At 43.2% G+C, this 17,188-nt stretch overlaps 1 protein-coding gene across 2 annotated transcripts; it reads right to left on the reverse strand.

The window, feature by feature from the left end:
- Positions 1-1,055: 1,055 nt before the first annotated feature.
- On the reverse strand, positions 1,056-2,416 carry LOC108152181. Of its 2 annotated transcripts, XM_017281319.2 has the most exons (5): positions 2,400-2,416; positions 1,772-1,919; positions 1,597-1,684; positions 1,385-1,512; positions 1,056-1,328 (listed from the first exon to the last, which is right to left on the reverse strand). In XM_017281319.2, the coding sequence occupies exons 2-5, from the start codon at positions 1,886-1,888 to the stop codon at positions 1,242-1,244; spliced, it is 420 nt and encodes a 139-aa protein (XP_017136808.1). In that variant the 5' UTR covers positions 1,889-1,919; positions 2,400-2,416; the 3' UTR covers positions 1,056-1,241. The 2 variants fall into 2 exon arrangements, with proteins under 2 accessions (XP_017136808.1, XP_017136817.1); XM_017281328.2 differs by lacking the exon at positions 2,400-2,416 and having other exon boundaries at positions 1,056-1,322; positions 1,772-1,981.
- Between the last annotated feature and the right edge of the window lie 14,772 nt (positions 2,417-17,188).

Genomic DNA, 17,188 nt, shown 5'->3' on the forward strand with positions numbered 1-17,188 from the left:
TTGGGAGATTTTTTATACATTCGATTTTACCTGTTTCCCTTCTTCTTTACATTTTTGTTTGTACATCTGTATTTTCCCCCCATTCTCACACCACCAACAGTCGTTTTATCTCGTCTCCGCCAGTCAGATCACGCACACTGCACGAGGAGTATGTGAGAGAGAGAGAGAGAGAGAGAGAATGAGTAAGCGCGTGAAATTTCACTTGTCCCTTCTGGATATGATAATGATTCGATCCTGTTTGGGCAATCTGCTGGATATTCTCTACGAATCTGTGTTTTCGGTTTTTGTGGAGGCCACAGATTGTCGCCCTTTATGGAGCTGGAAGGAGACTGAGTGAAATTTTGAAATACACTTGTAACAGTGTGATGTCACAGGACTCTGGATTTGGTTGCTTTAGCTCCTATAGTCTCTGACATCTAGCTCATCGGGACGGACAGGCGGACATGGCTATATCGTCTTGGCTATTGATGCTGATTAAGAATACACATATGTACTTATATACTTTATAGGGTCAAGAACGCTTCTACTGGGTGTTACACATATCCACTTTAGCTACAGATCTAATATATAGGGGTATCAGGTATAAAAATATGAAAACCATCAATATCTTGGAAACTGGAAAAGGTAGAACCTTCTAAACTTTCGACTTAATTTTTGGTTTCAGCGTGTATGAAATCCTTCTCTATGGAATCTTAACCGCTCTTGGTGCGTTTTTAAGATCCCATCTGACTGTTCTCCGCTGTAACAACTAAATATTATATTATTAATTAAAATTATACAGCTTTTCTGTTAATCAATTGTCGCCCCTGCCGAGTTCTACGCCGAGACCACCACTGAAGCTGATGCTGCTTTCACTTCCTTAATTATCAGGACCCACACCGCCCCAGCTGAACTGAATACGATCCTAATCATAACGTAAGCACTTTTTTGTGGGAGATCGATTAGTGGAGGCAGGGAGACGATACACTGAAGATGGCGGGAGCGAGAACAGAATATTGTGAGTTCCCGTGCTGACAACCCAGATAGCCTTTAAATCTACGCAGACGAAGTATTGACTAATTAAACGTATGGTTTCTTTTATTCTTTAGCTGTCATTCATGAATCTATAATATGCCACATCGAAGTTTGGCAGAGCCTGCTGGTATTTATGTATGCTTAGATTCTGATTCGTTACTATCCAATCCTTTAAAAGATTGAACGGCTTGTGTTTGAGATAAGGAAATATTGATTGTTTGCATAAACTACTCAGGGGGTAAGATTTCGAGCATTTCCAACAACTCAGCAGGACACAATGCGATCGATGGTATCTCTTCGTCCGTCAACTGAAACTGTAAATGTAACATACTTGGATATTCCGGAGTTTATAAATTGATTTAGCACCTACCTTCTGTGCGAGAAGATCGTTGCCTTTGACTGCGAAGACAACAGATTTAATCAGAGTGTCACGCAACGACGTGGCACTTTCTATTTTTGTGGTCCGGTTAGCGCGCTCTATGAGCGAAGAATACAGCGCTGAAATTTTGCATTGGAAATTGAATTAGACAAAATATTTGCGAACTCCAAGTCGACATTGAAAACATTGCGGGGCTGGCTTACGCTTTATGTAATTGTCCACAGTAATGTTCTCCTTAAGAGCTGCTTCGAACTTCTTGGCAGCATCGTGCAATTGCGAGCACGATTCGCACTTATTAGGTAAGGAATGATGAAGGGTAAAAACACAAATATGAACCTCAAATAATCCAATGAATATTGAAACCATTGGTTGGCTTACCTGTGCCAATGGCAGACTATCCAAATTCTTGTTCATATCTGCCACCAACTCTTGGCCACCTTCTACGACCTGTTTTTTGGCATTGGCTTGCTCCCGTTTACCAATGGGTAAGTCCATTTTAAAGAATTAAAGATGTATATACCAAAAGCTGAAATCCAAGTGCTGGTAGAAGCCGAAACGTGGTACCGCGATTGCTAAAACCTATCGATTGCTAACATCTATCGCTACAAGAGATGTTAGGCTGCTGTGAGCACACGCTCAAACTCTTATTGGAAAACCATTCTGATACGAAAATGTTTAAATATTCTGCAGGTGTGACCATCGAACATTTGTGGGATCATGATGGACATGTTATACTTGTATTGTAGAATACGCGGCTTCTGTTTTGCCTCTGGAGGAGGACGATGACCGATTCAGTTTTGAATTTTAGATGAACAAAGATGCTCGAAAAGAGCAGTTGCGGATTCATTGGAGAACGAGAATGAATAGCGATAGCGAGAGAAAGCAGACTACCGCCTTTTCTCATTAACGGTGTGGCACAGACTGATCTGCTGGCGTATGTATAGCTATAGACTATAGACTAAAAGATATATACTTATGTAATTATATTTAAAGAATTAATTTTTACTTGTCTGTTATTGCTGGTGCTGTCGATAGTTCGATATTGCGGCCGGCAGTGTGCAGCAAAATTTTGGTATTCGCTGTGATATGACAAAATAGTCTGCTGGCAAAATTATTACTTATTGTTTATGCCAGCGGCACAGTGTGACCCATCAACAGCCATTAGTATGTTTCAGTGAACGGTTACACTGTTTGGTCAGCTGTGTCTTGCGTAAAAATTAATTATTAAATTACCGCGTAGTAAATAATTTTGAACCAATTGCAGATGCGAACAAGTCGAGAGGTCCTTCGCCGGACGAGCAAGAGGAAGCGAGAGGAAGCAGGCTCTTACCAATGGTAAGACCAACACTTTGCGACCGAGAACGAATCAAATTACTCTCCCCATCAATTGGAATGCAGCGAGGCGGCCATTAGCGAGTCTTCCGCAGCGACAGTCTTTGTCACATCCAACATGGCCTTATACCCTGGAGTGCGGTTAAGCCCATGGCATTTCTACACTCAGTGCAACGAGATCTTTTTAAGTAAGTTCCATTAAAATCGATGTTTCCTCTGGCTGTTGAATATTTCCATGCCTTTCAATCCATAGCGCATACCAATACTCTTTCGTGGATTGATCAACAAAGTCAATACAGTTTCAGGAAAATTGTATGTTCGGGGCTCTTAGAAAGATATCGCCAGTGGTACGTACCTTTGAATGTTTTTGTGATGCCTTCTGCATTGTTCTGTGAGATTGAAATGTAAGTCAAATGTGATACAGACAGCCAACATAAACTAACTTAAGCGTTTAATGTATATTGTATGTGTGCAGCTGGTGACAATTGACCTGCCCTGAAAGAATTTCCGTACCTTGTGAATAGCGTAATCATTTAAACGCAGGTATTTATACTTGTAGTCGTACTTGTATTCAGACTACAACTCGTGATCAGCCCTTCTGTATTTTCTTCTTTAATATGAGGTGCCTTTGTTCAGTTTTGACTTAGAGTCACGTTGGAAAGTATGGCAAAAATTCGATAATGTTCATTTGGTGGGATGTTCAGGTACTTTTGAGCTTAGCTTGCTTAAGCCTCTGGCGCTCTTAGCCAGTTCAAGTGATCAACTGGGGGCCGGACTCTAATGACTCCAGCTTGGCCTAATCACTCCGCTTCACAGAACTTTATCGGAAGTGGTGGGGCATAGGATGTGGGGCGTGGTCTGGTCTGCGTGTGCTGCTTGGGCAATGTCCAGCCGCAGGCAGAGCTAAAAAAGAGAGCGAGAGAAAGAGAGAGAGAGACTGCCGTCTTACCGCATCACATAGCCCTGCCAATTTATTTAATATGCCGTACGTGAGCTTCCGCCGTTTCGTTTATGGGGCTCTGCCACTCCACCGACTCAGATTCATCCTCTCTGGCCGCCGCCCACAATGCTCTAGCCTCTGGCCTTGTCTCTGTGTGTGTGTGCGTGTGTATGTATGTTTTTGCACTTTCTCGCATTTCATTTCATTTCACTTTACTGGACGTTTTCAAATTTTTCACTTGAGCGAGCTTTAGCAGGCGGTTTCACATCTTTAACGATGTGAAACAGAACTCAAATAAAGCGCACAGAAATTGCAGGAGCTGTTGTAGGCGGAACAGCACGAAGAGAGTGGAGCTGGCCGACCATTTGTAATAAGTAAAGCCCTCAGTGAGAGAGAGAGAGAGAGACGGAGAGACGTGGAGGTGGAGCAGCCAATATGTGAGTGTGGGGTCCTCCTCACTGACCGAAGGCTTCTGACATTTTTTGGCACAAAAACAGCATGTAACGGATATTGTTCGGCTCTCCAGTGCCAAAGAAAACGTATATGCGAATAGTATACCCCGCATAGGGGCTAAGAAAAGGTTACAAAACGAAAGTTTTTGATAGGGAAATAAAGAAAAATTTTCGAAATTCATTAAAACTGATAGTCTGATTTGAGAACAATATATAATGGCTAATTATTATATTTTATGATGATTTCTCCATTTTTCGAAGCTTTTCAAATAGTTATTGAGGGCAACAAATTTTGTAAATTGTCGAATATATATACTATGTCCAATTTTTTTATAACTCCTATAAATTCCTATACTTAAACATACCAACAAAATTATTTAATGAATTTTTGGCTGTTATATTAATATATACGACAATTGTAACAAGGAAAATTGTTTGATTATTGCAGGAGTACCCATAACAATTGAAGGAAGGTTTCCTTGTAGAGTCTCGAAAACACATGCATAGCCATAGGAAACTGCAAACAGCTGTTGGGGCTTGGTGTCCGCTTAGAGTTAAGCGTCCGTCAAGGACAGCGAGCCGGCGCATTATGTATATTATGTATGTTCCACCATTGTCTGTGCTTGTGTCTGCCAGTGCAAGTGGAAGCTCATCCGCAGTCCCTGCCCATTCGTCCTCATTGCCATCAGTCTTGATGCTCCACGCGAAGCCAAGCCAAGTCAAGCCAAGCCAAGCCAAGCCCCGCCAGCCCACGGAACACTGAGCCAACCCAAGCCCAGGCCCAAGCCCGACCTCGTCCCGGGTGCGATTCTTTGTGTTTGCGCATTCGAGTGACGTGATGCGGCTGCTGCGCCGTGTCCGTTATCCCCGTTTCTGTCTCGTCTCCTTACTGGGCTTACATCCGTTTTATACCCGTTACTTGCAGAATGCCAGGGCATATTGAATTCGTAGTGGGAAATCTAACCGTTTCTGAGCTAAAAATAATATATCTCTTCATATGTTTGTTGTAGAAGTATTCTTGATGAATATTAGTACCAGAATCTTCGGAGTTTATTAGATAAAGCTAACAATAATGTGCCTATATTCCTGAGAAACTTTGGCTGATCATACTCTCGCGTATTGAGATACCTATGTATTGTATCGAAAGATTAAAACATACAGAGCTTGGATTTAAACATCTGCAAAAACTATCCAGAATTGATCATGCTATCATGTAATTAATCTCAGATTGCCATATGCTATTTAGCTGGGTATCGAGCTTAGGGTATCCTCTAGCCCCAATATGAACCATAGCGTTGTTACTTGTTTTTCCCGTCGTCGTTGGCTATTTTTTCCATCCATTGCGGTACTCCAAAGTGAGTATTTCCATATTTATAGTTTTTGAAATGGCTCCTAACTAGCTTAGTCCTGGCAAAGGGTCCAATGCGGAACGGCGGATTGTGACTTGGGCTTGGGCTTGGAGTCCACTTGAAATTGAATATCCTCTGGTCACTTTTGCATAGAAATTGCTCGATTTTCGCCATGACTAACGTAAATGAGATGAAGTGGATAGTTTCTTGCCAAGTTATTCAGTTTATGATCTTTGAAAGCCAAAAAGGTTTTGCATTCTTGCTTATATTACATTTTAAAGATGTTGAATGTGGAATATTAAAACCTACATCGATATGATAGGGCCAGAGATCGAAGCAAAAAGGTTTTATTTCTTTTCACGAAGGTTTTATCCAATGTTGAAGATTTTCTTCGGGAAGCTGTATTACTGCATATTCTAAATATATCTACATTTTCCGCTTAAACGCAATTGCTATGCACAGATATAATTTCCGAACGATTGTAGTAGCCAGCACAAAATATAGGGAATTGGTTATCTTCTTTCGTCTCGTGAGACCCCCTAGTGATATTTCGAACGATCAAGCTTTAGCCGCTCTTAAGGTTGGATCAAAGCCTTAGCCGCTCTTAAGTCCGAACGCCCACGAACCCATACAAGCGACGGACAGTGGGAAGCATAGACGGCAATCGTACGATTGCACAGTTAAGCTATGCTGTGCATTAGACGATCGTTGTATGCTGCTGCGAATGTTCTGGATCATACGATTGCACAGTTAGTAAAAAGCTCAAAAGCTCTGCTGCACTGGCTACTCAGTCCATCGTCTATTACTGCTTTGAACAATATAAGAAAGTTGATCGATCTGTAAAGACGTGATAATTTCCGAGTGCGAGCAACATACATATTGCACACACATATATATAGTGCTATCCGGAAAATATATATATTTCCACAAATATATGCTGGAAGCATATAGTTACAAGTGCCGTACAGTTCAGTGGTCAGTGAATGACAAGAATTTAGTGCAGATATATTTGGGAAAAGAGGGAGGTGTACCTAAGCTGCCCCATCGCGGTATAGTCTCGAGAAGACTACCCTGGGAGCTGGCTTAGGCGAACAGTTGTCGAGGTTTCTCCAACTCCATCCATAATTCATCTTTTCTGGACCTTATATTGCCACCAAGTCGGAATCTCCAAAGATCCAAGTGGAACAGATCAGCCTTAATCGCCAAGAATATTTAGTGCTGCTCAGACATAAATAACTAAATACAAGCTTGGCGGAAGATTCGTCAGTACGGCCCGGAACCATATACATCGCACCTGTTGACCTCTAACCAACTTCAGGCGGTCAACAGTCTACAAAGCAGCAGCACAGGATCGAGTTTTGTCCAATTTACATTTAATTCATTATCAAGTTCCAACGCATAAACATCAGCAGTTTAACGTAATGTAACTGAAACTTTATTAACACCCCTCTTTGATGTTACGCGCGTACATACCTACATACATATGTGCATATGCACACTAAATTGTCTTCGTTTGCTACCTTTTGGTTCAATTTTCGCGATAGAGCATAACAATTAAATTTCTGTCTGTATTATGAAAACCAAAACAACTGACTGATGACTATGCGACGGTGTTTGTAGCGTAATTGTATTGTATGCATTATATATTTATGATTTCCATATTTTAAACAGCTGCGGTCAACATCTACGACATCATTGGGCCCAACGATCAGCGTAAGACAATAACGCCGGAGTGAGTAATTATGTACAGCAAAAAGTAGTTTGGTCAAAAGAGCCTATTAACTTGAAAGTGTAGATATGCATACAGTGTATAATGATTCAAACCCGTCTGCTCAGTGTGTATAATGCACCCCAGTCTGATCTAGCTTTGGTTTACGATTTCGATTCTTATTCTCTCGTTTATATATATATATATATATCTATACCCTAATGTTTTCATGCTTTAAAATAATGAATTTATAACTAAACTTATATGATAATTAGGATTAAGGAAATATTACCCACAAATTAGAAGCTAAGTCAATTGTTGTGTTTCGACAACTGCAACGTAATGAATATTGAAATTGAAGTCTCACATTATATTAAAATATGAATCTTTTTGGATTGAAATGAATCTTTAAAATCATAAAAATGGCCTGTCGAGTATCCGTGCCAGGATCTTATAAAATGTGGTAAACCTTAGTAAAGGATTGATCAAGGGACAATGCAAGAACTCGAACGCAATGTCATGGTAGGGAGGGTACAGAAGAGAGGGACAATCAACACCTAGGTTCTCTCTAAATAGAAATGGTTCAGTAGGGCTTTTTTTTTGGCGTGTCGGCGCTATCAGTATTTCAGTTTCCTTTGTTTTATATAATCACTTATAGTTCCCGTAAAGTGCACTAATTAAATGTAGTGGAGTACGATAGTACAATTAGGCGAGGAAGAACCCCGACCATCCGGCGAGCTAGACCCGAGCCTAGCAAGAGTGCACACGACCAACCCTATTTGTACGCCGTCCTTAAGTCAGTCATGGTCATCTGCTGATACCGAGGGCCTATATATCTGTTTACATATATATATATTTAAACTCTGGTACACTACACGATTCAGTTCTTCTGATGAATGCCCCATATATGAACCTATTTATGGCTTCGTGAGGAGTCGAGGAAAACAAAGCCATTTCGATTCGGTGGTGGGGGATGACTGACCATCATCGGACCATTTAGTTAGAGGCTTTCCTTTCGTCCCCCCACCATTTTTTTTTCTTTTTTTGTAGTTCCTAACTACAAGAACGGGAATGTTTAGGTCTGCCCGATGACCTTCAGCAGTTTACTGACATTTATAAATTTTTATAAGGTTCAAGGGCTCACCTAACGCAGCATGACAAAATTTATAGCCACAACGTGTTCATAACACACCCACACGCACACACGCACACGCACACGCACACACACACACACACACACACACATACTGGACAGCGCGCGACCCACACAATCAACGCACAAATGTATGCCGCGGGGGGCAGGGTAGAGGGAAAGCGGAATATTGATGGCAAAACTTCATGAAGCATAGCCAACTTTTTATTCGTTCATTTTTGTTTGTGCTTTGTTTTTTTTTTTGCAGTGCGTAAATGTCAGATAAGACGCACACAAGCACAGGCAGACATGCTGTTAATGGAATGAGAAACGACGCACTGATACCCTGTAATAGTGTAAACAAAGCGAACGCCATTGAGGTTCAGAGATTGATTAATGATGAAGGATCAAGGCATGTAGAACCATTTTCAAAGAGGAGTGTAGGGAGTGTAAAGTGCTTGCGTAAAACACCTGGCTCGGAATACGTAAAACCTCTAAAATGAAGTGAAGAGAGACCCAGGTTACCCGATATTGACCCCCCATTGGGGGCGGAGTACATTGTGGTCACAAGCTGTGGCACCAACTGTAACTCCCTGTCATTTGGTGCCACACACATGGTGCTGTTGCTGGTGCGTGCAATTCTTAGCTTACGGCTGTCAGCTGACTAACCAAATCACACACACACACGCACACGTTTGTACCCCCCATATACAGAGACAGAGAGAGAGAGCAGAACTAAACGAACCAAACAATTTGGTGGACTGCAAACGAATCGAAAGGACAGGACAGCAGCAGCGAAGGAAGAAAAAACTAAGGCTAAAAAGGAAGCAGAGGCGCGGCGCGCTTGTTGCCTATGCATGAGGCTCCTCCGTTGGAGGCGAAGTCCAGGGCGGACTCCGGGTTATCCGCCAAGGGGGAATGGAACTGGACCTGCTTCCGCGCCACTGTCGATTGCCAAATGAATTTTGTCAGGCAGCGAAGGTTGAAATTGGCTTTTGCCTTTTGGCGAACGTATTTTGAATTTTAATGCGGCCTCACGAAAGCAGAAGCAGAGCCACCGCAAGATGAAGAAGCAGCAGGCAGCATCATCAGAAGAACCCTTTTTCGGTGCTGTGATGTCTAAAAAGCAAACAAACAAACCCACAGTCAGACAGAGATACAGAGAGACAGAGAGACGCATAGGACTATTTTATTAGCAAAAGGAGCTTCCGACGATGTCGGTCAGGACTGGAGGAGGCCTCTCTTTGGGTTTTTTGTTTTGCTAAAAATCAACACATCCTTCGCCTGGAACCCACACGCACTACAAAGCAACCGCAATAGGATTGGATTAACATTCCAACTGAATCCAAGCCACGCTCGTACTTACATATGTGCTTGTGGGCCGGGGGGAAAGCCGCTCCCGGATAGAAAGATAGAAATGAGAGCTGGATGAGAGACCTAAGTGCCGTCTTAGTTGCGGTTGAACACTTGCTGGCAGTCAGGGGGGGGGCAGGAGTAGTCGTTGATGGGGGGTGATTTGAATATTTGATTTCATTTATTTCATTTATTATGTACGAATGTCTGCCTCTCCCATTATGTGTGCGGGCGGCTGTGTTGAGTGTGTTTGCATCAATCACCCAATCATTCCATAGATTGTGTATCTTCAACGTATCTTTATTAACTTCTGGACTGAATATAATTGAATATCCTTTCGCTTTTGAAGTAAAAGTAATTATTTAATTTGTATTTTTCTCGAACCGTTTAATAATTGAGTTTAATGCCACATAAATGTAAGCAAGATATTTCTAGTAATTTATCCCAATTATTTATTAAGACTGCTAGCCAATGGCTTCTTATGACGGATAATGTGTGAATATGTGACTAATTTAAGGCTGGACAAAGATGGAGAACTAATTTGGTAGATGGGTATTAATCACCAATAACAATCTAATGGAAAATGTATATTCATTAATGATCTTTGCCAAGTAGAACTGCACTTTAAAGAAAACACTTTTCCAGCAACAAGGAACAAGACTTTCCAATGAGCTTTTCTTGTGGCTGCCTTTAAAACCTGCCCTCGCCATGGCTCCTCCTGGTTCTGTTTTTCCTTTCTCTTTTTCAGCCTTGAAAAAAATGTTGATTTTTCCACTCCAGCTATCCTTCCTCCAACGGTTTTTGCCCTCGTCTCCGCAAAGCAAAGGTTTCTGCTTATGATTGAAGCTAAAGAGAACAAAGAACAGAGACAGATAGATAGATAGATGGATGTACATATGTAGGTGTAGTAGAAGGATATATAGGACCAAAACCACCACCAATCGAGTAGCAAAAGTGTGGCAATTACAAGAGAGAAATTGTCAATTGATTGCCACTTAACACGTGCGCTCACTTCAAACCAAAATAGACAATGGAGGTGGAAAAGCAATGCAAAGAAAACGATGGAAAGGGGGGAAAGGGTGCTGTCAACTGTCAATTGAAGGAGAAAACGCTTTGGCAGACCATCTCGCCATGGCATGGCAAAGCATATTCAATCCGTTCGATTGCCCACCAAAAGTACAAAGCCGACACTTAAGAACTGAGAACTGCTGAGTGCCGAGAATTCGCATGATTTCACCCTATGCAAAAGTCATTTGGCTTCAATCAGACGTGAAATTGTTTGGTGAATTAACGGCCGTACACATACTATACGCATACATGTGCAAATGTACGAGTATTAGCCGCATCATAATATATATCTTCATCAAATATTGACAGATTGCTCTGCCTGTCCCCCTATCCACATATCGTCGAAAATAAGTAGCAATCAATTGCGTGCCATTAGGCCAGAACCGATATTTTCATCCCACCAACCACCGGTTAGAAGTCAGTCCCCTTCCCGTCCCGTCCCGTCCTGTCTCGACCCTTCTCTTCTCTTCCCTTTTCACGTGATCGATGTGAACGGAAATGTCAATATTTATTTTCAGTTTTTCATCTTATTTGCGATGCTATTTATTATTAACTGATTTATGTACATGGCTTTTATTAAAGTTAATTTTGGTGTATAAATTGCTACGGATTCTCTGGCGTATCTGGAAGTTTAACTGACACTGCAGGGTGTCTAATTCTTGTTTCGATCTCATCAAAAATATTTAATCATTCAACATATATGTTCCTTGGGATCCTCTCCTGCGATTTAGATACTATTTCGATATGTATTTAGTTTACTACAGAATTTAGCATGTTCAATAGACACCCTGTACTTTATTGTTAAGAACTGGCTAAGAACTGGCATAATTGGTGTGCAATTGACCAAAACCAAATGCTCGCTGAGTCTGGCATTGAGAGGGTCAGAACCACTTTATGGGGCTGGGAGAAAAACGACAACAACAACATCAGCATTATCATTATCATCATTCAAGATTGAAATGCACAGATTTTTGAGGCTAGGGGCAAAAAGCGATTACGATTACGACCCCAGGAAGAAACAGTAAAAACAGACAGATAAATTAAGATGAAAAATATAAAATACAAAAAATGAGCGCTGACTCGTTGAAAATTCGAAGACAATTAATTACAGTTACGCGCGAGGCGTGAAAATGGCCAAGAAGCAGAAGACAAGACGAGACGTGGCAGAACAACAACTGCGAAAAATAAGGCATAAATAAGCGTCAGCAAATTATAAATTAATTCAAACGCATTTAATGAAGAAAAACACCAGAGCAAACAGAAGCCAGAGCAGATCCAGAGCAGAGCTGGCCGGCGCGGAGAAGGACACACCAAATGCAAATGCCGACCAAACTAAACAACGGACCCCGGACTCAGGACGGGGCACGGACCGACCCACCCATAACCAGAACCAGCACCAGGGACTGAAGCCAACCCAGAGCGAACAACTCAGTCAGACGTTTGAATTAAATAAATGAAATACATAAATAACCAGCCGGGCAGCCATGGTCGATTCCTCGACTACAGGATACCCGCTCCTTGGTCCGAGTGTAAGATCAGGAGAAGCACATATGTATATGTATATAAGAAATATATGTACCTATATACGTATATAACTTTACCGAATATTAGAGGAATATCTTTAACATTATGGCTGCCAATGATGTTTCTTAGAGGTCTACTCATTCATTCCAAGTGCGGTCAGATCGTTACCAACATCTGTCCGAATTCCGCATACCCTCTGTACTCGACCAGTACAAGGTATAAGAACGGATGAGCTGTTGCTGTCGCAGTTGGAGCAGTCGCTGGAGCGTTGTAGGAGCCAACCGCAAGGAAGGCCAAACCCAAACCCAGCCCCAAAATAAACAGCAACAGCAGAGTGGAAACAGACGCCGAGAGTTGAGGGTGAGAGTGGGAACCGAGTGAATCGCTTATCCTACAGGGAATCGATTCAATGTTACCCTGCAGAAATGCCACCACAGAGATGACCGCACCCGTATCTGTCCCTGTCTCCAGCTGATGTACAGCCGTTCAGCCGGGGGTCCAGGGCAGGAGAGCTGACCACACCTGTATCTCCATCCGTCTGATGTGCAGCCAGAGGCAGACGACGTAAGCCCAAGGTCGACTGGCCAGTTGAGAGGAGGAGACGTACACGTAACGAGTAGGCACGAGTGGACACGAGTGGGCACGAGTGGGTACGAGTGGGAGGGCATGTGAATCAATGTGAATCAAACGGCCTTGGCCATGGCTAGGTGCTCGTAACTATAACGCATTTAATAGAAATTAGTTTATCTATGATTCTTATATTTTGAGGGTTATTCTATTTATATCATTGTATTCGTCCTTAAATAGTCCCTAAATTATTAGATTTTAATTATCGGTCTAATTACGAATTTCACTATAATTATTCGATGTCTCTAGCCTGATATACCCTCAGTTTTTGGCAGAGAGCGTCTGTCTGGCAATACATAAAATAACCGAAAATATAAAAAGGAGGAAAAGAGGAGTCACAGAAACAGAAACAGCGGAGGCAGGCAACAGCAAGTTGGAGGTAAAGCTACCCCAGCAATTAATCAGTGAAATTGCAGGCGGAATATAATAAGAAATGAGCCGAGAAAGTTCGCCAGAAATGCGAAAACTTTAAAAAGCCAAACCACAGACAAGTGGAAATTTTCTCCTCTTATTCGCCGCCCACAAAACATACCAAAATGAGTAAAAAATTTTGTATAATTAAATTTTGATAAATTTCTTGCCAAAGAAGGAAGCTCTTGGAAAAAATAATAAACGATCTTTTTAATATAGATACAAAAATTATAGCTCTTAAGCAGAACACGTTGATTGTGCCGGGACATCCAGATATTGAAGTCCAATTAGACCTGAAAGGATTGAAATGCAAATAATTGGATACATTTCAGTCAGGGCATGTCCTTGAGCCATGAACAAATGCCCATGGAAATGCCAAAAGCCAAAAACAATCGAATTGGAAGCGATAATGAAAACGTGGAAATTGTAACTGCATTTACATCGATATGCACTCGTATATCCGAACATACAGATGCAGTGAGGGCAGTGAATGCTCCCTTGGTTGGACACCTATCTATGGTTCCTGCCAGCCATCTTGGTCCGTCAAGGGAGATGTTCAATCAAGATATTCGTGCCAGTTCGGGTTCACTGTGCGGCCTTCACTGTAGCTGCATATAGGAATGTATGTGGCTATAGTTCCTGCCTGATAACTGGGCACTCGTCTGACCGTAAATCGTTTTTGCCTGTCCCTGCCCCCGGACCCGTTCTGTTCCGCTGTGTCAGCCCCCCCCCCACCGAAGGATTCAAACAACCCGTGGATTTATGATACTCGTGCGAAATGTGAGAATCTCTTCCTATCGTCCACTCCGGCGGGCGGGCATATTTGTCAGTTATAAAATGGCTGCGAAATGGCAGCTCTAACGCTCTTTACGGCTGTCAGACGTCGTTGTTTTGTTGTAACATTTCAACACATTTTTGACAATGTCAGCAACCGACGGACAGCGGCTAACGGACAGTAGAAGAACGGACATCGGACAACGGACATCGGCCATCGGACAAGGGGAGAGGATATACCCCAAGGGCTTTTTATTATGTGTGTGTGTGTGAGAGTTTCAACTTGAACGCCTCTTGCGTTTGGGCATTTCCTTTCGACTCGTCGCACTCAACGGCTCCATCCGACCGCTCAACCGATTTCCATTTACATTTTCCATTGCGAAATGGCTGAAAATATGTTGTTGACCCTCCGCTCCGACCCTCCGCCCAGCAGTTAAAATTGTTAAATACTTTTGGCTTAATTGCAAAAACATCTGACAACTACGAGTATGTCCAATCAATTGGCAATTGGCATTGACTTGTGGGATACTCTTTATGCTTTTTTCAAGAGATTAAGGTGGAAGACGAAGAGGCAGTAAGGTATTTGTCTCTGGTCTGCGTCGCCGTAGCAGAGCTTTCACAGATGACAGGAGGCTCTCAACACTTGCCACGTTCCGTCTTATTGATTTAAGAGTGACGCAGAAACAAATATACCCTTCGGTAGTCCAGCCACTGACCGAGGGTATACGGAAAGATGAAATTGAATAGAGGACATTAATCAAGTTTTTACTTGCCCTGAAATTGCTCTCTGCCAGCTGGCAGAGCCCGGAGTCCTGCTCTTCGATCCGTAAGGGAAACAAACTGTCAGCACGGAAACCCTTCCTCCATTCCTCCATGGAACGATGGCCGGCCCCTAGCCATCGGCCCAGTCAGGTGTAAAGCGGCAGCAGTCTGGACAAATGTTTGTGGCCAGGGCCATTAACTGTTGCCATTCTGCCATGCTTCCCTGCTACCATGCCCTGTCCATGCTGTCCCCCTGCAGATGCATCTGCCAGGATCCGGCTTCTGGAAGAGCTCATCGGCAGGGCTGCATCGGCAAAAGTTTAATTATAGCAAAATATTTGCGAAACCATCTCGGCGCGCGTCTCTGTTGCTGTCTTTGTCTCTGGGTATGAGGCTTTCTCTCTCTGGGCCACGCAAATCAATTAAGACTGAGAAATGGCAGGCCGCAGGGCGATGTCAACAGCAATGAGAATTGCAGAAATATGACTCCAATCGAGTCTCGCACTGAATCGATTTCAGCTCAAATTGGATGCCATATTTACGAGGGACACAAAGGAATATTACTTAAGGATAACATTTCCTCGTTCCGAAAAGCGAAACGTACATCAACTCAAAAATGCAACGAGAATGCAAATCTATTCACCCCTGTGGACACATCTTCGGGGATCTGCCAAAAGGCAAAAAAATCGGACATTCCCTTGCCCTATTTAATGCCCTTTTCAAGTCCATTGTTTGCACAGAAGCCCTCGCAAATCTCAATGCACAAAGCACAATGCACGGCTGGGGACCTGCTCCCTGACCCAGGCCTCGGGCTCTGGCTCTGGGACTGCACTTGGTCCCGGCCGAAGTAATTATTCGGCAGGGGACTGGCCAAAATTCTGGGGCATGGCACTCTGACCAACTCCTCCTCCTCCTCCTCCTCCAGGATATTGCCGCTGCACTCCCTCCCTGTGACCTTGCGTCTGAGCCTTCCTCACACTGGGCTATACTTGGGTTCCCTCCATTGTCGGTAAATGCTTTCCCGACTGTCCTACTTTTCCACACATAATACACACTTTTGCTATCTGATCATAAATGATAATCTCAACTCTGTTGAAATTTAAAAGCAGATCGCTTAGAAAGGTTTTTAGGAGATCGAATTTCAGCAGCGAACGTTATTGCTTTGTGTGGGATATTCGAAAAAATGCTCTTCTGAAAATGTATTATTAAAGAGGAAAGCGCTCCATAAGCCCTTCAGGAGGGGTGCTTCGTTGGCGGAACGGCAGCACATTCTCGGATTTCACACCCACGAATCGGTGTTACATCGACTGTATGCATTTTTTTCCAAAATCATTAAACATTTTATGGGCTCTTACGTTTTTGTGCATGCATTATGTAGCTCAGCATGGAAGACCACGTTGATATATTCATGTTTATATGCAAATTACAGATGTACTCGTTCGAGCACAGTAATTCCTGTGTTCTGACCACTGGGCCAGATGAGAGTGGGCGTTGCGGGTGCGCTTCATTAGGCATCTGTTTGTTTGCCCCAGGCCCTGAGGCCACAATAGAATAGATTGACAGGGCAGAAGACTAGGCCTGGACGCGGACTGTTTACCTGTGCGGGACCGGGCTGATCCTGTTACCATTGAGGGCTCTACTTTTATTCGATTCTTGGCCAAATCGGGCATGCTATTAGCTAGCATTTCTTGTTCTGTGAGAGTTCCTGCCGAGGTTAAGGACTATCGGCCTGGCCTATAAGCATCCAGCCAATAGTTAGAAATTAATAGAAATACGAGTATTTTCATCGTTTATGGCCTGCCATTTGTGGGACATCTCATCTGCATCTCCTGCCCGCTGATGCCTGATGTTTTCTGTCTCTCCACCTTTACCCCCCGCTATGCTCTGATATCTGCACCCTTATCGCCTTCTCCCAGCTCTGCCACCTCCGTCTATGTCCCGTCTTGTCCTGGCCTGTCATCATGGCTGCCACTGTTGTTGGTGCTGCTGTTCCTGCTGCTGTTGGAGCTCCCACTAATTTATGCGTATTCAAGTTTAAATTGCAAATGCGAATGCGCGCCACGTGTGTGTGTGTGTGTGTGTGTGTGTGGCAGGGTCCTGTGGGGACATGGGAGACATTTTAGGCAGAAGAATGAGAGGGCATGAGCCAGAGCCGTGTCGCGTGGTCGCAGAACGTTGACGTTGACCAAATTGGGCATTTTGTTCCACGGTTAGTGTGGTGGCAGGCGGTGTGGTGGGTGCACCTCTGATGATGTGGCAGGATCTGCAATCACGCACTCACGCACACCCCCGAAAACACCCAAGCACAGACACAGACACAGACCGGCTGAAATGCATTTCATGTTTATTGTATTGAATTTCGC

Source organism: Drosophila miranda, chromosome XL (genome assembly GCF_003369915.1).
Source record: "Drosophila miranda strain MSH22 chromosome XL, D.miranda_PacBio2.1, whole genome shotgun sequence".
NCBI classification, from domain to species: Eukaryota; Metazoa; Arthropoda; class Insecta; order Diptera; family Drosophilidae; genus Drosophila; species Drosophila miranda.